We start from the raw sequence: 27,768 nt of genomic DNA on the forward strand, positions 1-27,768 counted from the left end.
GTTTGGAGGTTACATAGTGTTGAAATACCTTGAACTCAGCACCAGCTAAGAGAAACCTTTCATATCTATGACCACCGCATTTTCTTTTTGGAGCGATTGGGGATGCAAGGTTTTGTCTTGTGTTTCCTTTTAGTGGTGTGATGGATTCTGGGTTTGGACATTTTTGTTGTTGTTCAGGTGCTAACACCATGTAATTAGACAGAGTGAGGCCTAGGTTTAATAAGGAGTAAAATAATGCATGTAATTGCAGCGAAAAGGTTTTACTGTTTACTGTATTTTTTTGTTTTGTCTGTTTTTTGTTCTTTCTTTTCTTTTTTTAATTTCAAGGACCCTAAACTACTGTCAATGGCATATTCAGCTGTTGGAAAACTCTCCAGGTGAGTAAACTCTTTTTTAGTGAGAGATATGGTGTTGGTAAACAGAGAAAAATTATGTGGCATTTAATAATGGTGGAGAATAAATTTGTTGTGATTCTGAAAGGCAATGTATTTAATGGTCATAGGTTGTTTAGAAATGTCTTCTGTGTAGAAGGAAAAAGATGTGAGACATTTTAATTTACATTTGAAGGTATGTTACTGTATTAAATGGTGGTCTTGAAATGAGAGTTTGAACTTAATTGTGTCATAATGGGTTACTTTTTTTGTACCCTGGAGACTTTCTATTGACCTTAAGTGTTTTTGTTGCTACTTGGCACTAATCTTTATAAACCCAGTGATCAAGGTTTTTCTAGTGATTCTCTTTTCTGAGAATGGTGTTTATGATTCTGAGTGGCCCTGACAGATTTTTTTTTTCTTCTCAATGTGATTTCCTCATTCCAGTTCCTCCTGGCTTCATCTTCCTTCACTGTATTTCAAAGCAGGGAGATAGAGATGAAGCATCCTCAGTGGCACCATGTGCTGCTTCCACCCCCAGTGCAGGTTTTATGTTGGCCTGTGTAGACCAGGTCTTGCTCTTCTCTACAGTGAAAGGAGCTTTGGGGTTTGGAAGAAAGCCACCCCAGATCAGTGGATATAGTGCACGGTTGTCAGCCAACCTTGTCCCTTGTCTGTTGGCATGAAGTAACAAAGCCCCTTTCAGCGACAGTCATTAGTTTAGATCACAGTTTGGTCTTATCTAATTTCTTCATGTTAAAATCAGAAATGTTAACTGAATGCATGGAATATTATAGAGGGGATATTTGGAAGATGTGCGTATTAATCAAGGGTTATTTGGATTAAATAATTAAATACTTAGAAAAATTTTTGGCTCTCGGAGGAGGTGATATAATGATGCTGACCTTGTCTTCAGAGAGTTTAGGAAAATTTGTGTTTAGTTTCATTTTTTCCCTTTTTCATCTCTTGGAAATTTATGATAGTAACAATATTTTTACATTGTTTTGCAGTCGAATGCCGCATTTATTCACTAAGGATATAGCTCTTGTGCAGCAGCTTTTTGAAGCCCTGTGTAAGGTAGGGAAACAGCTGTTAAGTTTATGCTTTCTATTTGGATGTTCCCCTGGGAACCCAACAGGGAGGGAAACATTTTTATCATCTTTATAGGAAGAGCCTGAGACTCGACTTGCTATTCAAGAAGCTTTATCTATGATGGTTGGAGCGTATAGTACTTTGGAAGGGGCACAGCGAACTCTCATGGAGGCACTTGTGGCTTCATACTTAATAAAGGTAGGTCTGTGTGAACTACAAAGCCTGGGTAGTATATGGTTTACATTTTTAAGAACAAAATTTGAATTGCTACTTAACTGTTTTGATAATTAAGATGAATATGTGCTTTCACTTGGGCCGTGATTTAGGATCTATTTTTAATTCTTCACGATGAAAATTTGACTTTAGGGGAGAAGCAGTGGTAGTATTCATAGCGATGCTTATGTTTAGAGCTTTCCATATGGGAAAACTATTCTTAATGCCATGTCCTCCGAGTTAGAAGTGTTTTGTTTTTGTAACTGGTAGCTGAGCACTACTGTCTGCTGGGGTAGAGTTTGATAGGTAACATTTTCAAAGAAAAGCAGAAGGGATGAAAGACAAGTTCCATATGTCAAAGTGAGTCTTTAGGAAGTGAGCCAGTACTATCATACATGTTCTTCCTCTGGTCCTTGTTATTTGGTTTTCAGGGGAATTTGTAGGAGGATTTTGAATATCTGTAGATACATAAACACACATATATATGTAATATGTAAAATATTATATATTTGCTTTAGTCAGTTCTTTGTCCCACATTTTTAGGAGTAGAAAGAGAGGGAGATTGGAAGACAGAATGATACTAAAAAGTGTCAGTGAGATTAATATAAATTGTGTCCTAATGGAATTAGACTGACATGATTTAATATTTTGAGGGAATTTTAAATGTTCAGAAAGGTATCTGCTTCCTATTAAAATATGACAGAGTTAAATATGCTATTATATACATTCAGAAAGCTTACTATAATGGAGTCCTATTGTCAAGTGCTCTTAGTGTGCAGTGCATGTGGTTCATGGTCATACATTATGGACAAAGGTGTGTAGGCATATTTGGAAGCTCATCAGAATAGAATACTTAAACTTTCTCTAGGTAACTTTACAAGGAAGTGTGATGCTTGTATAAACACTTATAGATACTGGTTCTGTGCATGAAGATCAAATCATGTAACACTATTACCAAGACAAAGCTAATTTCTTTTCACAGACAACATTTAAAGCAACCAAATTCTAGGTTAGTTATGTAATTTAGGCTAGTCTTTAATATCCTCACTCTTTAATGTAGTGCAAGGAATGCTAAATAGCAAGAATACCAGAATGAGTGGGACAATATATATATTTTTAGTGTGTCTCCTATTTCACTTATGTTTGTGGCTAGAGGAGTGACCTGGGGAAGGTACATAAGAGTAAAGCTTTAGGCCCGGCACGGTGGCTCATGCCTGTAATCCCAGCACTTTGGGAGGCCGAGGTGGGTGGATCACAAGGTCAGGAGATCGAGACCATCCTGGCTAACATGGTGAAACCCTGTCGCTACTAAAAATACAAAAAGTTAGCTGGGCGTGGTGGCGGGCGCCCGTAGTCCCAGCTACTCAGGAGGCTGAGGCAGGAGAATGGCGTGAAGCCGGGAGGTGGAGGTTACAGTGAACCGAGATTGCGCCATTGCACTCCAGCCTGGGTGACAGAGCGAGACTCCATCTCAAGAATAAAGCTTCAGCATGGTGGTGGGCACCTGTAGTCCCAGCTACTCGGGAGGCTGAGGCAGGAGAATGGCGTGAACCCGGGAGGCGGAGCTTGCAGTGAGCCGAGATAGCGCCACTACACTCCAGCCTGGGCGAAAGAGTGAGACTCCGTCTCCGAAAAAAAAAAAAAAAATAAATAAATAAAGCTCCAGGATCAGTAGATTATAAAACTACTTTTCTGGTTGAACTTTGTAGTTATAGATTATTAATCTCAGTTAATTGAATATATTTCTGTAGTTGAAACTGCTTTGGAGTCAGTTTCAACTTTAGAGCTAATCTGAGAACATTGGAAGTATTTTGCTTCAAATTGGTGGGGATTCCAAGTAGGCTCTGTTTGTAATTTCTGCAAAATACCTGAGTTTCACTCATGTGACTGACAGTTTGAGAGTTGGGGTGGCAGAGGTGGTGGCTAGAAACTGTCACAGTGACCCTGGTCCCAAGGTTTGGGCTGAGGATGTGCAGAGATTCTCTAGTTATGGTCTTCGGAGGTCTTCCTGCTTTACCTGGAGGATCCTCTAAAATTATAAGAATACTCTTTAAGTAATGCCACTGTCCAAAAGACTTAAACAACATGATTAAAGATCTTGAACAAATGATTTAATTTATTTAGATACACATTTACTAAAATGTCACCTTAGAATTTTGAACTGTCTACAAGAAGACTCATCTTGATTGGAATGAATGGCTGGTAATTGATTTTTTTTTTCCTTTTTCTTTTTTGGATCGGGGTGATCTGTGTATGTTTACACATCAAATAGCCTGAAGTTCAAGTTCGACAAGTGGCTGTGAAATTTGCCAGCACGGTGTTTCCCTCAGATCATATCCCTTCCAGATATTTGCTGCTACTGGCTGCAGGAGATCCGTAAGTTTCAAAAGGTGTTAATTTGAATTTTGGTTTATTTTGAATGTATTTGAAAATTACTAAAAGTTGTATTGTTTACAGTGTTGGTCTATATGAAATTTAGAAGCTATTTATTAAAGAAAGTATGGCTCTTGATATGATATAGACCTGTACTTATATACCTATATATTTATATAATAATACAAATATTACATTTATATCTGTATATAATATATATTATGTAGATATATGTGTAATATATGATATATAGCTAATACAGAAAATGCTTATGAAATGGTCAAGTATAAATAAAGCAGATTATATAATTGCATGTGTAATATAATTATATCTCTAAAAACAAGCCCTGTGTAGGGAGAAAAAGGCTAATGTTGATGGTTTGACATATGTATTAATATTTTATTAAATATGGAGTATCATTTTATATCTAATATACTTATATTTTTAAATGAGGTATAAGTTGCATTTTATATTAATGAATTATACTACTGCATTTTCTAGAGTGTATAATGCATTTTAAAAGAATGTTTAAATGGTTTTGAAATTGGGACATGCCTTTAAAAGTCATGTATATATAATGAAATATATGTGGACATGTTAAAACAACTCTTTTCAAATCTGTTACATATCTTATAATCAATGCCATCTTAAAATCCATGCAGCACTTTATTTCATAATATTAAACCATTACTACATTTAACGTTCAGAATTTTTGCATCCTTTAAGTGAGATTCTTGTATATGTTTTTGTTGTTTGTTATCAGGGATAGCCTTATTTGGGAAGATGAAAAGCCTCATTTATACTGAGGAATAGTTTAAATAAAATTATGCGTTCTGTGATGATTTGAACACCCTTGCCCATAAACTTTTATGGTCCATTTGTTAAAAATGGGTAATTCCTTGATAACTGTTTCAGTGTTCTAGTTGGCCAACTGTGTGCCCCTCATGCCATTTATTTTCTTTACTATAAGTTGTATATATTTTGCTGTTATTTATTTGGTTGGTATTTTAATTGGACATCACAGGTTATTACCAGGCCCTGATTTTTGACTTCTGATCTTGGCTGCTGCTTCTCATAGAGCACATTTCAATCTGGTTAAAGTGGCTTTGGATTGTTAATGTTGATTCTGGTGCTCTGTTGCTTCTTAATTTTTTTACATTAGTTTCCCAACCACAGGCCAGATGTACTGGGGTCTGGCAGCCAAGGTGTCAGTTCATGTTAGAGCAAGGATTCAAGTCTAGGGAGTTGGACTGCCAAATAGAGCTCTTAACTGCTATATCTTATTCTGTAAGTGCTGAAAATTGTTTTTATTTAAGAAACCAAAACCAAAGCCTAACTAATTCAACAGTTTTCCTTCTTAGGTTAAAACCGTTCAGGTCAAATGAAAATCCTCTGACAACTTAAGGAATTATTTATTAATTCTTTCTTTTCGACCCTTTATCTGTTGTTTGGAAAATGAGACATGAACAGAGGCAGCTGAACAATTAAAAGGCCTTTATGTGGTATCTGGATAAGACTATTGCTGAGATCAGTCTCTAGGTGGTCTGAAATTGGTTGGGGTTTATATTTTTACACTTTAATGTCACTTATCAGTTATTAGTTGTACAGAAGTGTAGCTGAATACATAGAGATGTAAGAGTTTGGGTGGAGTGTGTAGGCCACTGGATAGTCACTGAATTTTAAAATATGTATTATAGTTGTTTATGATTTAACTCTACGAGGTAAAGCATACACATATAAATTTACATAATAATTTACTTAAAGTACCCTATCTTGTTTTTTAATGTGAGTCAAATTCAAAGATGTAAGCCAGATGACTCCCGGGCCTCATGCAATTTCTAAAAAGAAGTGATTTCTTACAATGTGTTATGTTGACTCTGCTTAGATAGCCAAGAATGTATTTAAGACATTTTCTGAGAACTCTGGCTGCCAAATAAAATTGCTGTTCTTATTCTTCAAATGATCATTTCCAATTGGTGACATTTATTTTTTATTCTTATTTGTCTTTTTCTGAAAGACGTGAAGAAGTTCATGGAGAAGCACAGCGTGTTTTAAGGTGTCTTCCAGGTAGAAACAGGAAAGAAAGTACTTCTGAGCAGATGCCTTCCTTCCCAGAAATGGTTTATTACATCCAAGAAAAGGTATGGCATGCAACTTAAGGTAATTAGTCTAAATCGTAATGGATAATGAAAATAAAAACATTCATCTTTAAAGTGAAAAATGTAATCACTAAATGTTGACTCACAAAATTTCTTTTTTTCTTTTTCTTTTCTTTTTTTTTTTTTTTGAGATGGAGCTTCGCTCTTGTTGCCTAGGCTGGAGTGCAATGGCATGATATCGGCTCACTGCAAACTCCACCTCCTGGGTTCAAGTGATTCTCCTGCCCCAGCTCCCGAATAGCTGGGGTTATAGGCGCCTGCCACCAAGCCCAGTTAATTTTTTGTATTTTTAGTAGAAACAGTGTTTCACCATGTTGGCCAGGCTGGTCTTGAACTCCTGACCTCAGGTGATCCACCCGCCTTGGCCTCCCAAAGTGCTGGGTTTACAGGCGTGAGCCACCATGCCCAGCTGACTCATAAAATTTCTAGCATTAATACTTACAGTAAGAAGGAGATACAAAGTGAGGAAAAAAAATTATAATCCTCACCTGTAATTGATCTGTTTTGCCTAAACTTGAATTACTTATAATTCCTTTCATGCTTGGCAACATTTTGGCTGTGTTAAATATTTTTTCCCTTAATATGACATGCTTAAAAATACATCTCCTTTTTTTAAAACTTTTTTTTTTTTTTTTTTTTTGAGACAGGGTCTTGCTCTGGTCACCCAGGCTGGAGTGCAGTGGTGTGGTCTCAGTTCACTGAAACCTCCACCTCCCAGGCCCAAGTGATCCACCCTCCTCAGCCTCCCGATAGCTGGGACTACAGGTGTACACCACCGCGCCTGGCTAATTTTTGTATTTTTTGTAGAGACAGGGTTTTGCTATATTGCCCACGCTGGTTCTCCTTTTTATTTTTAAGGGCACTCTTTAGGGTAGTATAAGTTTAAGGATGCTTCAGGGAACAATTCATGTTCATCCCACCATGTTCATAAGAGAGCATCCCATCTGCTTTTGTAAGTCTTTGCTTGTGCACAGTGTTTTCTGCTGGTAGATCCAGGATATTGGCAGTAATGACCATCCACCCCCTCCAGGCCTTGACTCTGTCCCACTTTGCCGGAGGACATCTTCCTACCTTTTACCTCCACTGGTGATCCTAACTCTTTGCTAGGTAGGCACCTTAAGGGAGTTGAAGGTCAGTATGTAGTGGCCATGATTCTGTTTTCCACATAGCAGCACAGTCTATTGTGGTCAGAAGATTATCTGCTTGTAGTTTCCTCCTACTTTCATTATTAATGAAAATAAATGGCATGCAGTGACCTGAGATGACCATATTAGTAGATGTCTGGAATAGGTTTATTATTTTTAAACAAACCAGAACAAACATGGAAAAAGGGCAACACATTTGTCATTTAGTGTGTGAGGAACATGCACGATCAGCATGGTTAATAGGAAAGTGGAAAGTGATCAGAAAAAGAAGCAAACTTAGGACATTTAGCTAGAAATACAGTTGTTTTTGAGTTGAGGAAGGGCAGGTATGCTTCATTTTTCAGTAATTCTGTCTGTTTTGGACTTTTTAAACTTAGGCTTCTCATCGAATGAAAACTCCAGTTAAGTACATGACCGGGACCACTGTCCTTCCATTTAACCCAGCAGCCTTTGGAGAGGTAGAACTTTCATATATTTCTATTTACTTTTTGTAAATGTTTTAAAAAGATCACACCACACCCAAAGAGGGGTCTGTCATTTTGTTGTGTTTTAGGTAAACCCATATTGTGGTGTCATTGTTCTTCATCGGGTTGCTTATTTAAAAAAACGGTATTGGGAAATTGGTATTATTTTAATTCATAGTGAAGTATGTAAGTATATTTATCTCAGTGAGATTCTTTTTGTGAAAAAACTGGATGTTCTGTAGTGATTACTGTTGGGATTTTGCAGCAAGTTAGATTTGGGTTTTAAAGCCAACCTGTTGTTGAGGTTGTTAGGGTTATTTAGTTTTGAAGGTTGGAGAGGATTAACTGATCACACTTATTAAGGGAAATTCTGTTTTTTTTTAGATTACTGACTAGCACTAGGTAAATTACAAGAAGTAATCTTGTTCAGATTAAGAATATTCACAGTGAATTTGCTGCCTATCCTAGTTTAATGATCAATGAAAAAGCTTCCAGAGGATGGACTCCTTGGTATCCTGTTTATATAAGGGTTGTTTTGTTTGTTTGTTTGTTTGTTTTTGAGAAGGAGTCTCACTGTGTTGCCCAGGCTGGAGTACAGTGAATGGTGTGATCTCAGTTCATTGCAACCTCGCCTTCTGGGCTCAAGTGAACCTCCTGCCTCAGTCTCCTGAGTAGCCAAGACTACAGGCGTGCACCACCACTCCTGGCTAATTTTGTTATCTTTTTGGTAGAGATGGGTTTCACCAGGTTTCGCAGGCTGGTCTTGAACTCCTGGGCTAAAGCAGTCCTCCTGCCTCAGCCTCCCAAAGTGTTGGGATTACAGGCGTGAGCCACTGCGTCTGGTCTATATCAGAGGTTTTTATGGTGTTATGTCTATTTTTCTGTAGATGAATTGAACCCATTTTCTCAAATTCTTGTGTCAGTGGAGTAAACACAACTGGAATTCTACAGGAATAATAGGCCATTTGCTTCAGATTTCTGTCCTCTCTCACTGTCTGTCTCTCTTTCTGTCTTTCTCTCTCTCTCTCTCTCACACACACACACACACGGCTTTTAAAAAATAATGATTTTTATTATAATTTTTAACTTTTAGGCTTGAGGGTACATGTGAAGTTTTTTTATATAGGTAAATATGTGTCGTGGGGGTTTGTTGTATATACTATTTCATTACCCAGATATTAAGCCCAATACCCCATAGTTATCTTTTCTGCTCCTCTCCCTCCTCCCACCCCCTCTCCTCAAGTAGACCCCCGTGTCTGTTGTTTGCTTCTTTGCATTCAGAAGTTCTTATCATCTAACTCCCACTTATAAGTGAGAACATGTGGTATTTGATTTTCTGCTCCTGCGTTAGTTTGCTAAGGATAACAGCCTCCAGCTCCAATTTCTGACTTTAAAAGTTCAGTTTGTATTTTAACAATCTTAAAAAATTCTTTGAATTTGCAAACCTTGTTACACAAATTTTGCTCCATTACGGCATATTTTCTGCCCTCTATGAGGATTGGAATAGCTTTATAAAGAAGTGTGGGTGAATCAAAACTAGAAATTGTTACTTTGAAGAGTATCTTCCCACACTGACTTTTCGAGAAGCTTATGCAGTCTTCCTCTCCGTTCTGTTTGTAGATCGTTCTGTACTTGCGCATGTGCCTTGCGCACAGTGCGGGGGTGGTGCCCACCTCTCAGAGTTTGGCTGATATGCAGGATCATGCCCCAGCCATTGGACGCTACATACGGGCTTTAATGTCAAGTGGGCAGACGGCACCCTCATCATCTAACAAGAGTGGGGAAAGTAACCCTGTCCAGATCTACATTGGCCTGCTTCAGCAGCTGTTAGCAGGTGTTGGAGGTAGGAATTTGTGATGCGAAGGAAAGATATTAAAGCACTTAAGCAAAAATCTAATTTTAAACTTAGCTAAGAATTTATAGCAAAATTATTCTTTCTCTTCACTTCTGTAACTGAACATTAGCCTTTGTTTCTTTTTTAAACTTATCTGATTCATTCTGGATACACTACTTCTTTTTTCAGAAAGAAATGCTAACAATAGATAAATACATTTTTACTTTGGAAGTGGATGTGAAGAACAGGATATCTTTTTTATAGATAGCTCATCTGTAAATTTGCTGTAGTGAATCACATACTATATTTAGGTTGTGTAGGTTTTTTTTTTTTTTTTTTTTAATAGAACCGAAAGAATGCGTGCTAAAGCAGTGGCCTTATACTTTAAAGGAATTTAGTGATCCCTGTATATTCATTACTTTTCTTGAAATTTAAAGTGGTTCTGAATTCTTATTTAGGTTTGCCAGTTATGTACTGTCTATTGGAAGCTGTGTCAGTGTATCCAGAAAAGCTGGCTACCAAATTTGTAGACAAAACAGAATGGATAAAGGTATGTTCTGCATGTACCTTTTTTAAAACAAATTCTATTTCAGACCTTAACCTCATGATTTCTTTTTCCTGCCAGCATCCCTGTGACCTTTTCTGCCTTTAGGTCGTTTTGAAAACTCTCTCATCATCAGACACTTACTGGGAAGCATGTAGGTCACTACGTGTCATTGACACATCCGGAGGAGATTGGGAGATGAATTGAGAAGCATAGGATTAAAAATAAAATTCTGTTTCAAAAGTTTTTTTTTTTTTTTGAAAAAATAAGCAATAGATTTGTGTAGTTTAAATAAAAACTATGTAAAGTGTCTCCTTTACATAACCATCTCCAACCTACCCAAGCCTTCTAATTTTTGTCCTTTCGTCTCCCCTCTGACAAACATATATAAGTCACCACTTATATATGGCATGCTTTCTAGAGTTTACTTAACGTACATACACATAAAAACATGCATTTAAAATTTTTGTCCCATCTTTTTATCAAAAGCAGCATACTATTCATACTGTTGTATACATTCTTTCACTTAATAGTAGAGAGATATTCCACTACAACTATGGAGAGAGCATCTTCTTTAACAGCCTCAGTTTTTATTGTATGAATGTACTATCATGTATTCTAGATCTTTATAGATGGTCATTTAGAATACTTCCATTCTGCTGCAATGAATAATCTATCATCTTGCATATTGAGGAAGTATATGTTTTAGATGGATTCCCCAGAAGTGGAATAGCTGGATCAGAGGACATGTGTTTTTGTAATTTTCATAGATAATGTCACACCCTCCGTGTGTGGTACCAACGTACACTTCTACCAGTCATGTATGGGGGTGTTCCTGTCCCATGGCCACACCAAAAGGGATGCCAGGCTTAGAAAATAAAAATACAAGATACTCAGTTAAATTTGAATTTCAGATAAATAATGAATAATTTTTTTTAGTGTAAGTATTGGCCCATACAGTTTTCTGTATCTCCATGTGCTACATATTGCGGTCCTTTTTTTGGAAAATACAGCTTGAATGATGGTAAAAATGTACAAATTATGTCTTTAAGTGTGAAAACATGAATGAAATTTACCAAGAGGTGTGAGTTTTGCACATTTCTGGATAGTCTGGTCTTATGAAATTGCTTCTAGTTTAAAAAGGTTTTTTTATTTCTTATGAATATTGACTGATTTTAAAATGATTTTATAGTTTTTGAGCTTTGATGTTTTAGATGAGAGGTGATCATACTATAGTCAAAGGTCCAAATAGGGCCTGCCTCCTGTTTTTGTATGGTTTGCAAGCTAAGAATGGTTTTTACATTTTTAAATGTGGAAAAAAACATTAAGAAACGAATAACGTTTCATGACACAAACATTGTCGGGTCCACATTTTACTGGAACCCAGCCACGCTCATTCGTTGTGTATTGTCTGTTGCTGCCTTTGTACTGCAGTGGCAGAATGGAGTAGTTGCAGCAGAGACCAAATGGCCCATAAAGGCTTTTTGTTTTTTTACAGAGGTTTGCTGACCCTTGTTTTAGATCATCTGTGAATAAATTTCACCTGTTTTGTACTTGTGTATCTTTAATGAAAATGGACCTAAGATTTTGTTATATAATTCATTCAGCTTTCATTTTGTTTTCAAATAATGGCTTGCTTTTTTCTCAATATCCATCAACAGATTGAACATTCTTTTAATTTTAAAAGATGTTGTCATCAGGCACGTGGTTCTGTGTCATGTATATATTTGTTTTTTTTATCCCGCTCAGAGTCTGATGAATAGCAGTAAAGAAGAAATGCGCGAACTGGCAGCATTGTTTTATTCTGTGGTGGTATCAACAGTGTCGGGGAATGAGTTGAAATCAATGATAGAACAGCTTATAAAGACTACAAAAGACAATCACGTATGTTATTTTGTTTTCATTTTTTTTTGTGGGAGATAGGGTTTTATAAAAGGATCTAACTTATTTTTGATTTTTATGTTCTCATTTGTAAAATGAACTTATAAATTCCTTGCTTTTATGACTGTAAAGAGTAAATGAGATAGGTAATGCATTGGTTCAGTCAGCTCACTTAAAATACCAGTGCTGTGTCTGATAAGCACTGTTTTAGGTGCTAGGAGTACAGTGAGTCATAAATACATGAGAATCCCTGGTACAACAGGATGCCCAGAGCCTGTAGCCATACCACCGTGAACACACCTAATCTCATCTGATCTTGGAAACTAAGCAGGGTCGGGCCCGATGAGTACTGAAAGCAAGAAATGTTAGCTCCTTTTTTCTTCCTCATCTACTGCTGCCAGTGAAAAAACAAGTTTTACTTCACATAGTTTGTTGGTAAGCTTGTGTTTGGAGGTTTTGGCAATTAGAAATAGGATGTGTTTATTGTCTTTTGTTGGCAATAGGAAGACATTATGTGTGAAAGTTATGGTATTCTAGTTACATAAGTGCTGTAAGCTAGAAAGTGGCGTAGGAGCATGTAGGAAAGTCATCTCACCCGGAATTGGAGTAGGCATGGAATTAGAGAATGTAAATCTTAAAGTGAATCAAGATTCAGCTTCTCAAAATTCCGTTAGAAACTCAAGGTTTCTCTTGTTCCCTAAGCTTGATGCATTAGCATCCAGTGAAACCTCGAATGTTCACTTTATTCTTTAGCCTTATGTTTTGTTGGAGAGATGATCCTAGTAGACACACTTACTGCCATGTATTCTTGCGTATATGGGAGAGAGCCAGAGATTTGCTATTGTTTTGCTAAATTCAGAGCCCGGAGATACAGCATGGATCCTTGCTTGCATTGGGATTCACGGTGGGAAGGTATTTGGCTAAAAAGAAAATGAGAATGTCAGAGCAACAAGACCTGGAGAGAAATGCTGACACCCTCCCTGATCAAGAGGAACTCATTCAGAGTGCCACAGAAACAATAGGTAATTAATGTCTTTATGCCGACTTGGGTGTTGCAGTTTTTGAATTATGTTAAATTTTAATATGGCGTTTCAATTTCTTTTTATGGCATTGTACTTTAAAAGACACAAGCTTTTTCACGAAAAACTTACTTGATAAATTCTGTATTTTTAATAACAACGAAGGGTGGGTGTGGTGGCTCATGCCTATAATCTCAGTACTTTGGGAGGCCAAGGTGGGAGGATCACTTGAGTCTAAGAGTTTGAGACCAGTCTAGTCAGCATAGTAAGACCAAGCCTCTACAAAAAAATAAACAAAATTAGCTTGGTATGGTGGCGTGTACCTGTAGCCTCAACTACTGAGGAAGCTAAGGTGGGAGAATCACTGGAGCCTGGGAGTTCAAGGCTGCAGTGAGCCGTGATCATGCCACTGCACTCCCACCTGGGTGACAGAGCTAGACCTTGTATCAAAAAACCAAAACAAAACAAAGCAAAAAACAAAGCAATGAAAGCACTCTATTTTTTTTCTCTACATTTTTTCCCTACATGTTTTTATAAACAGGGATGATCCTATTATGGGAACAAATTTATACATTAAAAAAAATACTGCTCTATCCTATGTTGCCATGTTGTCTTTCCACTGAATAAATGTTAACAAATTGTCAACTAGAAGATACCGTACACTTTGATTTTATTTTGCCGTCTTAAAAAAAAATCTTGAGTACGTCACTGGTTCCTTTGGGTCATTAAGGATAATGGTATATAATTCTCTTTTTGGCTAAATGTGCTTACAGGCTCATTTTTGGACAGTACATCACCCCTCCTGGCAATTGCTGCTTGCACAGCCCTGGGTGAAATTGGCAGAAATGGTCCACTTCCAATCCCCAGTGAGGGATCTGGCTTTACCAAATTGCATCTTGTAGAAAGCTTACTAAGTAGAATACCTTCCAGTAAAGAAACAAATAAGGTAAGTTTTTTTCTTATTTCTTCCCTTCATGGAATTCTGTCTTTCTATGCATAAATGAGCAAAAACAAATTATAATGAGAATAGATGGCATTATAGCTGGAGGAAGGATTTAATGTAAAAATGGGTGATAAAGCCCCGTCCGGGAAGAAGTGAGGAGCGCCTCTGCCTGGCCGCCCCGTCTGGGAAGAGGTGAGGGGCGCCTCTGCCTGGCCACCCATCGTCTGGGAAGTGAGGAGCGCCTCTGCCCGGCCGCCCCGTCTGGGAAGTGAGGAGCGCCTCTGCCCGGCCACCCATCGTCTGGGAAGTGAGGAGCACCTCTGCCCGGCCACCCATCGTCTGGGAAGGGAGGAGCGCCTCTGCCTGGCCACCCATCGTCTGGGAAGTGAGGAGCGCCTCTGCCCGGCCACCCATCATCTGGGAAGTGAGGAGCGCCTCTGCCCGGCCACCCATCGTCTGGGAAGTGAGGAGCGCCTCTGCCCGGCCACCTATCGTCTGGGAAGAAGTGAGGAGCGTCTCTGCCTGGCCGCCCCGTCTGGGAAGTGAGGAGCGCCTCTGCCCGGCCGCCCCGTGTCTGGGAAGAAGTGAGGAGCGCCTCTGCCCGGCCACTCCGTCTGGGAGGTCTACCACGGAGGCCAGAAGCAATGTGGGGGCTGGACGTGGTGGCTCACGCCTGTGGTCCCGGCACTCTGGGGGGCGAGGCGGGTTGACCACTTCGGGCTAGGAGTTCGAGACCACTCTGGCCAACTTGGCGAAACATGAAAAATACAACAGACAAACCAACCAACCAACTCAGTGACAACAAAACAGGTCTACCCTGGAGTCATACTCCAATTTTTTCTATTTTCCTCCCTTTCTGATCCTTTATCCCACTTTCTTTTTCTTCCTCTTCCTTCTCCCTCTTCTTTGTCAAATAGAGGATTGAGTTATTATCACTGATCCATATAAAGTCCCTCTCTCATTTATTTTAACTCCCACTCCCCATTTCTATTCCCCGACTTCCCATGTGTAACCTTCCTAATATGTTTGATACGCATCTTTTTGTTTGTATGTATTTTTAGAAAATGTTTATTGTTTTTGTGTGCAAAAAAAATTAATAAAAAAAAAATGGGTGATAAAGAAGCAAGTCTAAGTGTTTACTTTTGAGCTAGAGGTTATCTGTATATAATCTTAGTGTGTACATCTTTTGACCCAGTCATTCCAATTTAGGTCTTTATAACTGTTAAGATTTGAGTGAAGTATTAAATTCATCAGGAAATAACTTTTGTCATGCAAAAGGTGTGTAATAAAATGTTAAGTAATTTTACGATTTTTTTGATTTTAGGCCAAATATAAATCCTAACCTCCTAAAGCCAGTTTTGTGATCAAAACACCTCAATTTTGAGGTGTAAGATGATTTAATGAGCAGAAATATCAGTTTACTACTACAAGTTTAATTGATACAATCTTTTTTTTTTTTTTTTTTGAGATGGAGTTTTTGCTCTTGTTGCTCAAGCTGAAGTGCAATGGCGCGATCTCGGCTCACTGCAACCCCCACCTCCCAGGTTCAGGCGGGTGATTCTCCTGCCTCAGCCTCCTGAGTAGCTGAGATTACAGGCGCACACCACCATGCCCAGCTAATTTTTGTATTTTTAGTAGAGATGGGGTTTCACCATGTTGGCCAGGCTGGTCTCGAACTCTTGACCTCAGGCAATCCTGCCCGCCTCAGCCTCCGAAAGTGCTGGGATTACAGGCTTGAGCCACCGAGCCTGGCCTAATTCCTATTATCTTAATCTTGGTCTAGCTACTGTTTAAAATTTTCTGAGAAGATATACAGTATAGGTTTTATTAGCTATTAACTAATCATTGCCAAACATTGTTAAGCACTTCTAATGTGCCAGAGAGTATGTTAAGTGCTTTGCATGCATTGACTGAATCTTCTAAAAGGCCTAGTGAAATAGGCACAGTTGTCATCTCTATATGAGATAACATGAGGAAACAGTCACAGAGAGGGGAAGTAACTTGCTTAAGGTCACACACCAGTATAGGCTGAAATGGTGGAGATGTGATTTGGTCCTAGGTCCTCTGGGCCCAGAACCCACATTTTAAATAGTTATAGTTTGAAAGGTAATAAGCCTGGTTAAAGGCTTTCTTCTTTCTTTTGCAGCTGTGGATCCTTAGTGGACTCAGATTTGTGTGTTTCTGCCTTCAATGACTTATAGACATACGACTGTAAAATTTGATGCTTTTGTAAAAACTTTTGCATTGATGTGTTAGATAGACTGCCCTTCCCTGTCATCTCATTTGGGAAATACTGTACTGGGGAAAAGCTATTATATACTCTGTTTTCTGTTTAAAAGAAAAAAATTTGGTGTTCTTCCAGATGAAAGAACGAGCAATCCAAACACTGGGATATTTTCCAGTTGGGGATGGAGATTTTCCTCACCAGAAACTCCTCTTGCAAGGTCTGATGGATTCTGTGGAGGTATTTATATTGCTACCTGATTGTTAGTTATTCAGAGAATAACTAGGTGCAGTTTTGCATGCTGCGAGATTTTTAATTAAGCATTTACTCGTTTATTCACCAGATAGTTGAGTACTAGTTTTGTGCTCATCACTGTCCTAGGTATAGCATTGACTAAATCACCTATGAGGGAAAGACCTTTTCTTAAAATTTTTGAGCAAAGCACGGTGCAGTGTGGGTAGAAGGGGAAACATATCCACATAGCCCGTCAGCCAGAAGTGTGGAGTGAGCCACTAAAAAACAGTAGTTCTTGAGTGTTTCAGTTGGCATTTCAGTTGTTTTCAAGTCTGACGATTTAGCTTCTGTCCTCTAGATGCCTAGTGTTTAGTGGAGAAGACCTACAAGTAGGCAAATGCCAAGATAGTGTACTAAGTGTCTCAGCATGGCCTGATCTGGCCCTGCTTTTCCTAGCCTTGATTCTTGACATTCACTCACTTTCTGTATACCATCCCCTTTGGCTGCCTTGCACTGAGCTTTTGAAAGCCTCCTACTTCCTTCTCAGCTTGTTGCTGTGCTCCTTGAAAAGCCTTCCCTGACCCATCATACTAGGGTAGATTCTTTAGTTACTTGTGCCGTCATGTCTCTCATTCTTTTTCTTCACAGCATTTATCACAGTTTCTAATTGCCCACTAGACTGAATGCAGACTCTGTTTTGCTTACTGCTATAAAACAAGTGCCTAGCAGTGTGATTGGTAATAGTGGGACCTCAGTAAATATTGGCAGACTAAGTAACCGAATGAAGAGACATTTGCATGTAAGGCAGTGGAATCACAAAGGAAGGTGTAATTCTGTCAGGAAGAGTTAGTGTATGTCTTTGGAGGAGAGGTTTCTGCTGGGCCTTAAAAGATGGAAGGAGGGGGAGAGAATTGAGGCTAAGGACTGAGGCACCTGAGTAATTGAGCTGATATTAGTCTGGATTCTGAATTCAGTATTTTTAAAAAGTGAATTTTTTTAGACAATCTAGGTCTCCTGGGATGTCATTAACATTGTAACCACTTGGAGAGAAACTTATGATGCTGGTTTTCTCATCTTTTTCCTTTTTTAAATTCCTGAGTGAGGTGGGTTTCTTCTAGGTTTGTTTTTTTTTTTTCTGAGATGGAGTTTCGCTCTGTCTCCCAGGCTGGAATAAAGTGGCGCGATCTTGGCTCACTGCAACCTCCGCCTCCCGGGTTCAAGCGATTCTCCTTCGTCAGCCTCCCAAGTAGCTGGGATTACAAGTGCACACCACCACGCCTGGCTAATATTTGTATTTTTAGTAGAGACAGGGTTTCACCATGTTGACCAGGCTGGTCTTGAACTTCTGACCTCAGGTGATCCACCGGCCTCGGCCTCCCAAAGTGCTGGGATTACAGATGTGAACCACTGCACCCAGCCTGTTTTGTTTTGTTTTTTTAATGAAGGCTTGTCTGGATTCTTAACTTACTTTTAATGCCATTATTTTAAGAGTTTAGAAATACATGAAAAGCTAGAAGTATGGAAATAAGGTAGAGAGATTAAATGATGAGAATAATGAAAAGTATGAAATGGAAGCAGAATATCTTCACAGTCGAATAGGACACAGTGCTGAAGGTTTTTTTGGTTTCTTTTAACTTTTTATTTTTTATTTATTTTATTTTTACAATAGGATCTCATTCTGTCACCAAGGCTGGAGTACACTACATCTCCCAGGCTCAAACTATCCTCCCACCTCACCTCCTAAGCAGCTGGAACCACAGGCATGCGCCACCATTCCTGGCTAATATTTTAATTTTTTATAGAGACAGGGTATCCCTGTGTGGCCTGGGGTGGTCTTGAACTCCTGGGCTCAAGTGATCCTCCCACCTAGATCTCCCAAAATGCTGGGATTACAGGCATAAGTCACTGTGCCTCGCCCATTTTTAATTTTTTAAATTGATACATAATAGTTGTACATATTTATGGGATATATGTGATATTTTGATACAAGTATACAATGTATAATGATGAAATTAGGGTAATTGGGATATCCATCATTTTAAGCATTTATCATTTCTTTGTGTTTGGAGCATGTCAGATTTTCTCTTCTTGCTATTTTGAAATATACAGTAAATTCTTACTAACTGTTATTGCCCTGTTGTGCTGCCAAACACTAAAACTTAATTTTTGTAACTGTATTTTTGTTCCCATTAGCCAAGCTCTGTTCCCCCCTCTACAGTACCTTTCCTGGCCTCTGGTAACCACCATTTATTCACTTCCATGAGATCAATTTTCTCACATATAAGTGAGAACATAGGATATTTGCTCTGTGCCTGGCTTATTTCAGTAAATACAGTGTCCTCCAGTTCCATCTATGTTGCTGTCAACAACAGGATTTCATTCTTTTTATGGCTGAATAATATTCCATTGTGTATATATACCACTTTTAAAAAATCCATTCATCTGTTGCTGGACACTTAGGTTGATTTCTTGTTTTGGCTATTGTTAATAGTGCTGCAGTAAACATTGGAGCACAAGTACCTCTTCAGAATACAGATTTTCTTTCTTCTGGATATATACTCAGGATACATACTGGAATTGCTGGGTTATATGGTAGTTCTAGTTTTAGTTTTTTGAGGAACCTTCATACTGTTTTCCCACCAACAGTGTAGGAATGTTCCCCTTCACATTCTGACTATCATCTGTTGTTTTCTGTCTTCTTGATAATGGCTATTCTAACTAGGGTGAGGTGAGATCTCATTGTGGTTTTTCTCTGCATTTCTATCATGATTAGTGATGCCGAACTTTTTGTCATATACCTGTTGGCCATTTATATACCTTTTTTTTGAGAAACAACTGTATTCAGATCTTTTGTCCATTTTCAAATCAGATCGTTTATTTGCTATTGAGTTGAATTCCTTACTTATTGTATATTTTAATCCCTTGTCAGATGGATAATTTGCAGATATTTTCGTCTATGCCATAGGTTGTCTCTTCACTCTGTTGGATGTTTCATTTGCTGTGCAGAAGCTTTTTAGCTTGATATAATCCCATTTGTCAATTTTTGCTTTAGTTGCCTGTGCTTTTATGATCTTACTTGAGAAATCTGTGCCCAGACCAATATCCTGAAGTGTTTCTCCATTGTTTTTTTGTAGTAGTCTTATAATTCAGGTCTTAGATTTAAGTCCATTTTGGTTTGATATGGTGAGACAAAGGGGCCCAGTTTCATTTTTCTACATGTGGATATCTACTTTTTCTAGCACAACTTATTAAAGAGACTGTTCCTTCCTCGATGCCTTTGTTGAAAATTAGTTGACTGTAAATGAGTAGATTTATCTTTGGGTTCTCTATTCTGTTCCATTGGTGTATGTGTCTGTTTTTATTGCCAGTTCCATGCTATTTTGCTTACCATAGCTTTGTAATATATTTTGAGGTCAGGTAATGCAATGCCTCTGGCTTTATTCTTTTTGCTCAGTATTTTTTGCTCATTCTTCAGGGTCTTTGGTGGTTTCATACCAATTTTAGGATTGTTTTTCTAGTTCTGCTTTGATGAACGTCATTGATATTTTAATAGGGATTATATTGAATCTGTAGATCTTTTTCAGTAGTATGGAAATTTTAATAATATTATTTCAATCCATGAACATGGGATATGTCTTCTCTTTTGTGTGTTCTTTTTAATTTCTTTCATCAATGTTTTATAGTTTTCATTACAGAAATCTTTTGCTTCTTTGGTTATAATTTATCCCTAGGTTTTTTTTTTTTTTGGTAGCTATTATGAGTGGGATTGCTTTCTTGATTTCTTTTACAGATGTTTGGTGTTGGCATACTAGTCTATTCTCGCACTGCTGTAAGTGGGTAACTTGAAAAGAGGTTTAATTGACTCACAGTTCTGCAGGCTGTACAGTAAGCATGGCTGGGAAGGCCTCAGGAAACTTACAATCTTGGCAGAAAGCAAAGAGGAAGCAGGCATGTCTTACATGGCAGGAGCAGGAGAAAAAGAACAAAGTGGGAGGTGCTACACACTTTTAAACAACCAGACCTTGTGAGAACTCACTCACTGTCAGAACAGTAAGGGGGAAGTCTACCCCCATGATCTGGTCACCCCCCCACCAGGTCCCTCCTCCGACATTGGGGATTACGATTCAGTCATGAGATTTGGGCAGGGGCACAAATCCAAAGCATATCACATATAATGCAACTGTTTGTATGTTGATTTTGTATCCTGTAACTTACTGACTTTATCAGTTCTAATAATTTTTTTGTTTATCTTTTAAAGAACCCAGTTTTTCATTTCATTAATCTTCTGTAGTTTTTGTAGTCTCAATTTCATTTACTTCTGTTCTGAATTTTATTATTTCTTTCCTTTATTAATTTTGGGTTTGCTTTGCTTTTGCTTTTCTAGTTCTTTAAAGTGCATTGTTATGTTGTTTATTTGAAGCCTTATTCTTTTCTGATTTAAACATTTATTACTATAAAATTCCCATTAGCACTGATTTGCTGTATCCCATAGATTTTGGTATGTTGTGTTTTTATTTTCTTTTGTATCAAGAAATTTTAAATTTTTCTTTCTTAATTTTTTCATAGATCCATTGGTTGTTCAGGAACGTGTTGTTTAATCTCCATGTATTTCTATAGTTTCCAAAGTTCCACTTGTTATTGATTTCTAGTTTTATTCCATTATGGTCAGAAAAGATACTTGATATGATTTTGATTTTTTTTGAATTGCTTGAGACTTGCTTTGTGGTCTAACATACGGTCTATCCTGGAAAATGTTCCATGTGCTGATGAGAAAAGATGTGTATTCTACAGCAGTTAGATGAAATGTTCTGTAAATGTCAGGTCCATTTTGTCTAGAGTGTAGTTCAATTTTGATTTGGGTTGCTTGATTTTCTGTCTGAATGACCTGTCCATTACTGAAAGTGGGGTGTTGAAGTCAGTCTTCAACTGTTATTGTGTTGCAGTCTGTCTCTCCCTGTAATATATCTATTATGCTTTATACGTTTGAGTGCTCTAATACTGTTTGCATATATATTTATAACCTTTATATGCTCTTGCTGAACTGAGCCCTTTATCATGATGTAATGACCTTGGTCTTTTTCTAGTTTTTGACTTGAAATCTATTTTATCTGATGCAAGTATAGTTACTTCTATTCTTTTTTGGTTTTCATTTGCATGGAAGTATCTTTTTCATACCTTTACCTTCAATCTATTTGTGTCTTTATAGGTGAAGTGAATTTCTTTTTTTTTTTTTCTTTCTGAGATGGAGTCTCGCTCCATTGCCCAGGCTGGAGTGCAGCAATCTCAGCTCACTGCAGCCTCCACCTCCTGGGTTCAAGAGATTCTCCTGCCTCAGCCTCCTAAGTAGCTGGGCCTACAGGCAGAAGCCACCACGCCCAGCTAATTTATTTATTTATTTATTTTTTTAGTAGAGACGGGGTTTTGCCATGTTGGCCAGGCTGGTCTCGGACCCCTGACCTCAGGTGATCTGCCCACTGTGGCCTCCCAAAGTGTTAGGATTACAGGTGTGAGCCACTGTGCCCGGCCAAAGTGAATTTCTTGTAGGCAGCATATAATTGGTCTTGTTTTCTTATTCATTGCGCCATTCTGTATCTTTTAATCAGATAAGTTAGTCCAACAACAGTCAGTTTATTATTGTTAGGTAAAGACTTAACTACTGCCAGTTTGTTTTTTGTTTTCTGGTTGTTTTGGAAGTCCTCTCTTTTTTTCTTTCTGCCTTCCTTTGTGGATAAATGACTTTTTTCTCATAGTAGTTTTACTTTTTATTTTTAGTTTATCTGTTTAGACTGTTTTTTGAGTTGTGGTTTCCCTAAGGGTTTCAGAAAATATAACAAGTTTGATGACAACTTCACTTTGATCACAAGAAACGAACAAAAACAAGCAAAGAAAAAACTTAAAAACTCTGTTTTAATTCTAGTACCCCCATTTTTTGGCTCTTTGTTTTCTCAACTTACGTCTTTTTATATTGCCTATCTTTTAACAAATTGTTGTAGTCATTATTTTTGAAAAGTTTATGTTTTAGTCTTCATACTAAAGATTCTATGGAGTATTAGATAAGGATACTGAAGATACTCTAATACAAAGATACTCTTAATACTCTACAGCATTAGAGTATCTTTAAATGCAGTATTAGAGTGTCTTTAGTATCTTTAGAATACTCTATACAGTATTAGAGTATTTTGAATTTGTCTGTGTATTTACATTTTTTGTTGCATGCTAGAATTCTTTTCTTTCAGATTGAAGAACTGTAGCATTTTTTGTAAGACACATCTGGTGGTGGTGAATTCCCTCATCTTTTGTTGACCCAGGAAAGTCTTCATTTATCCTTTATATTTGAATGTTGTGGGAAGTCAGGGACCCCGAATAGAGGGAGCGGATGAAGCCGTGGCAGAAGAACATAAATTGTGAAGATTTCATGAACACTTACCAGTTCCCAGAATTAATACTTTTATAATTTCTTATGCCTGTCTTTACTGCAGTCTCTGAACATAAATCGTGAAGATTTCATGGACATTTATCACTTCCTCAGTCAATCCTCTTATAATTTCTTATGCCTGTCTTTACTTTATCTCTTAATCCTGTCATCTTCGTAAGCTGAGGATGTATGTCAGGACCCTGTGATGATTGTGTTAACTGTACAAGTTGTTTGTAAAACGTGTGTTTGAACAATATGAAATCAGTGCACCCTGAAAAAGAACTGAATAACAGCGATTTTCAGGGAACAAGGAAGGATAACCATAAGGTCTGACTGCCTGTGGGGTCGGGCAGAATAGAGCCATATTTTTCTTCTTGCAGAAAGCCTGTAGACAGATGGGTGAGTAGTAGAAGTATCACTGAATTCTTTTCCCAGCAAGGAATATTAATAATTGAGACCCTGGGGAAGGAATGCATTCCTGGGGGGAGGTCTATGAATGGGTGCTCTGGGAGTGTCTGTCTTAAGCGGTTGAGATAAGCACTGAAATACCCCTGGTCTCCTGCAGTGCCCTCAGGCTTACTAGGATTGGGAAATTCCAGCCTGGTGAATTCTAGTCAGACTGATTGTCTGCTCTCGAACCCTGTTTCCTGTTAAAATGTTTATCAAGACAATGTGTGCACAGCGGGACACAGACCCTCATCAGTAATTCTAATTTTGCCCTTGCCTTGTGATCTTTTATTGCTCTTTGAAGCGTGTCATCTTTGTGACTTACTCCTTGTTCGTACACTCCCCTCCCCTTTGAAAATCCCTAATAAAAACTTGCTGGTTTTGCGGCTCAAGGTCGCCATCACGGTCCTACCAATATGTGATGGCACCCCTGCAGGCCCAGCTGTAAAATTTCTCTCTTTGTACTCTTTCTCTTTATTTCTCAGACCAGCCAACACTTAGGGAAAATAGAAAAGAACCTACATTGAAATATTGGGGGCTGGTTCCCCTGATATTTGAAGGATAGCTTTGCTGTGTACAGTATTCTCAGTTGAAAGGGTTTTTTTCTTTCTTTTCTTTCTTTCTTTTCACACTTTGAATATGTTATTCCACCCCCTCCTGGCCTGTAAGGTTTCTGTCGCCAGACATATCAGAGCTCCTTTATATCTTACTTGCTTCTTTTCTCTTGCTACTTTTAGGATCCTGTCTTCGTCCATTACCTTTGTGAGTTTATTATATGCCTTGGGGTAATCTTATTTGGGTTGAATCTTCTTGGTATTCTTTGACCTTCTTTTACCTGGGTGTTCATGTTTTTCTAGGTTCTGAAAGTTCTCTGTTGATTATTTCTTTGAATAAACTTTCTACACCTGTTTCTTTTCTCTGTTTCCTCTTTAAGGCAAATAACTCTTAGCCTCTTTGAAGCTGTTTTCCAGATCTTGTAAGTGTATCATTCTTCTGCACTTTTCTTCTCTGACTGTGTGTTTTCAAATAGCCTGTCTCAGAGCTCACTAGTTCGTTCTTCTACTTGATCAGTTCTGCTGTCGAGACACATTGAAGCATTTTTCAGTCATCCATTACATTTTTCAGCTCTAAGATTTGATTTTTTCCTCCATTTTAATCTCTTTACTAAATTTCTCTTACAAGTTTCTGAATTCCTTCTCCATGTTTTCTTGAAGTTGTTGAGCATTCTTAAAACAGCTATCTTGAATTCCCTGTCTGTCACATATCTACGCCACTCCAGGATTGGTCACTGGTGCCTGCTTATTTATTCTGTTTGTTTAGGGTGAATGTTTTTTCGAACATATTTTCTCAAATGTCCTTGATGCTTGTGAACATTCATCAGTGTTTGGGCATTGAAGAGTTAAATATTTATTCCAGTCTTCACAATCTGGCCTTGTTTGTACCTGTCCTTCAGAGGGCCTTCCAAGAATTCAAATATGACTTGAGTGTTGAGTTCCCTAAGCCTGTGGTCACTGCAGTCGTTTCAGCACTAGAGGGCACCCTAAGCCCATGTGTGCTGCAACTCTTCCAGATACCGAGATACCCAGCATTGATGGACTTGGGGAAGATAAGGGAGCATTCTCTGGGTTCCCAGGCAAAGTTTCTTGCTCTCTTCCCTCTCTTTCTCCCAGGTAGAGGGAGCGTCTCTCCACGATGAGCTGCCTGAAATTAGGGGAGGGGTAATGTGGGCACTTCTGTGGCCACAGCAGCTAGCACCATGCTGGGTTACACCCAAAGCCCATGGCATCCCAGACCAGCACAGTACCAGGGCTCACCCAAGGCCTGTGGCCACCTGACTGCTGCTGATGCTTTTTCAAAGATGAGGCTGCTTTAGTGAGCAGGTGTTGGAGCCAACCAGGACTTGGGACTTAGGTTGTTCATGCCACATGAGCAGATTCCCTTCTTGCCTGGGGTGGGTCTAGAAGTGCTCTTCCACAGCAGCATCCTGGAAGTGGGGCTTTCGGACTCTGCCTGGTCCTTTGTTTTATTGTGGGTGGGCTGGTGCCTGGTTGCGAGACAAAGTCTTCTGTATTTTTGCTTTTCCTCCATCCAAGTGTGGCCTAGCTGCTGGTGAAATTTATTTGGGGGCCTGAGGCCATTTTAGTCAGCTGACTTGGGTTCCTCTCACTGAAGAAGCTGATTTCCCTCTGGCCCAGGTTTGGTCTAAGTGGGCACTGGCAGAATTCTGCCTGATGCTGTGACAGAGTGGCACTGAGTTGTAATGCGAAGTATCACACTCATTTAGCTCTCCTTCACCCAAGCACACAGGTTCTCTTTCCAAGCTGTGCTGCCTGGGACTGGGGGAGGGGTGGTGTAGGCAGTGTGTTCTTCCCACCCTATTCAGTGAGTCTCCTCTTGTTATTATGCTGAAGCCGGGTACTGTGATGTCTCACCTGATTTAGTTTTTATGAAGGTGCTTTTTTGGTGGATAGTTCAGTTCGATGTTCCTGCATTAGATGGGGAGGGGATGAGATTCTGTTGGACTTTTTTTTTTTCAATTTTAAGTTTTTGTAGGTACATGGTGGATGTATATATTTATGGGGTATGTGAGATGTTTTGATACAGACATGCAATGCTTAATAATCACATCATGGAGAATAGGGTATCCATCCCCTCAAGCATTTATCTTTTGAGTTGCAAACAATCCTATTATTTTTTTTAGCTATTTTAAAATGTACAATTAAATTATTGTTGACTATAGCCACACTAGTTTGCTATCAAAGAGTAGTAGGTCTCATTCATTCTTTTTTTTTTTTTTTTGAGATGGAGTCTCACTCTGTTGCTCAGGCTGGAGTGCAGTGGTGCAATCTCAGCTCACTGCAACCTCCACCTGCTGGGTTCAAGCGATTCTCCTGCCTCAGCCTCCCAAATAGCTGGGATTACAGGCTCACACCACCATGCCCAGCTAATTTTTTTATTTTTAGTAGAGACGGAGTTTCACCATATTGGCCAGGCTGGTCTTAAACTCCTGACCTCAGGTGGTCCACCCACCTTGGCCTCCCAAAGTGTTGGGATTACAGGTGTGAGCCAGTGCACCTGGCCTGAATTCATTCTTTGTAACTATTTTTTTTGTACCTTTTAACCATTTCCACCTCCCCCTGTTCAGCCACTTTGCCCTGCCCCCTGCTCCCTCTTGTAACTTTTTATTATAGGAAATTTCAAACATACACAAACATAGAATAATAATATAATGAATCCCCATGTATCTGTTCTTATTTTCTCTATTGAACCCCCCTTTATTTCTGGATTATTTACAGCAATGTCCAGATAGTATATTATTCATAAATGTAGCTATGGAGTTTTGTTGTTGTTTTTAATGCCAGCTGTGTTGTTATTAACTATAGGAAACATGCAAAAACAGGTACAGGTACATAAAATGAACCCCTAATAAGGATTATGTTGAAATACCTTTTTTCAGCTTGAAGTTGCCAAGAGAAGCTTTTAACCAGGGAAGCTGTAGGACTAAAGCCTTTAAATCTTTTTTCCTCAGACTAGGAAGCATGTGGCATTAGTACTTGATGCCTCATCACAACTAGAGCATTGTTGATTGGCGTGGGAAAGTCTCAACTGTTGTCTTTGTGCTTTGAAGAGTAGCGTGTTCATAGCCTTCACATGCTCTCTGTTCATTCCCTTATTTCTCCTATTCCTCCTAAATTTCTTCTGGTTCACAGTAAAAAGTGGAAAATGCAGGTCTAGGTAGTTACATGTTGGGTCAGTGACTCCTACTAGTGAATCATGTCAGCATTTCTGAATAAAGTTTTAAAACACTTCAGTGAGTACTATATAGAATTTTCAAATGTTTGACTTTTGAAATGCTTTCAAACTTACAGTGAAGCTGTAAGAATAGTGTAAAGAACTCTTATTTGCCCTTTATCCAGATTTACCAAATTTTAACATTTCACATGTTTTATTGTTCTTTTTTCTGAGCCATTTAAAAGTAACGTCAAGATATCATATAATTTAAGAGTGCAAAGAGTTAAATAATTGTTAAGTAAATGTTAATAAAATATAATGGCTACTATTTATTGTGGAGTAACCACAATCAAGCATACTATATAATAATTTTATGTACATTAACCTCATTTAATTCTTAAAGCCTAATGCTGTGGATGATGATATTATGCCCTTTTTACAAATGAAGTTTTTGAGGCTCATAGAAGTTTAAATAAGGGTTTATAGCTGGTGAGAGATAGCTAGAATTTATATTGAGACTTACATGGCTTCAAAGTTTATGGGATTTTCTGTCTTCCTTAGGTGAACCATATTATGCTTCCAGAGATCATAAATCACTGTCTAGTGGTTCTCTACTGAGGGTGAGGAGGGCAGCAAAGACTTTGAAAAATATCTTCAAGGGATTCTTATATCCTCCAC

General features: G+C 38.4%; 1 protein-coding gene across 4 annotated transcripts in view; it reads left to right on the top strand.

The window, feature by feature from the left end:
* The window catches only part of ECPAS (Ecm29 proteasome adaptor and scaffold), a 126,479-nt gene that overhangs the window by 62,122 nt on the left and 36,589 nt on the right, over window positions 1–27,768 (top strand). For all 4 annotated transcript variants that reach the window (XM_030822293.1, XM_030822332.1, XM_030822234.1 and 1 more), the window contains 12 exons: window positions 328–377; window positions 1,382–1,448; window positions 1,539–1,661; window positions 3,949–4,052; window positions 6,067–6,190; window positions 7,731–7,811; window positions 9,438–9,660; window positions 10,110–10,201; window positions 11,945–12,079; window positions 12,936–13,098; window positions 13,869–14,041; window positions 16,401–16,502. In XM_030822293.1, the coding sequence (XP_030678153.1) occupies window positions 328–377; window positions 1,382–1,448; window positions 1,539–1,661; window positions 3,949–4,052; window positions 6,067–6,190; window positions 7,731–7,811; window positions 9,438–9,660; window positions 10,110–10,201; window positions 11,945–12,079; window positions 12,936–13,098; window positions 13,869–14,041; window positions 16,401–16,502 (1,437 nt within the window). The remainder of the gene's footprint in view (window positions 1–327; window positions 378–1,381; window positions 1,449–1,538; window positions 1,662–3,948; window positions 4,053–6,066; window positions 6,191–7,730; window positions 7,812–9,437; window positions 9,661–10,109; window positions 10,202–11,944; window positions 12,080–12,935; window positions 13,099–13,868; window positions 14,042–16,400; window positions 16,503–27,768) is intronic.

The sequence above is a fragment of the Nomascus leucogenys genome, chromosome 1a (genome assembly GCF_006542625.1).
Source record: "Nomascus leucogenys isolate Asia chromosome 1a, Asia_NLE_v1, whole genome shotgun sequence".
NCBI lineage: Eukaryota > Metazoa > Chordata > Mammalia > Primates > Hylobatidae > Nomascus > Nomascus leucogenys.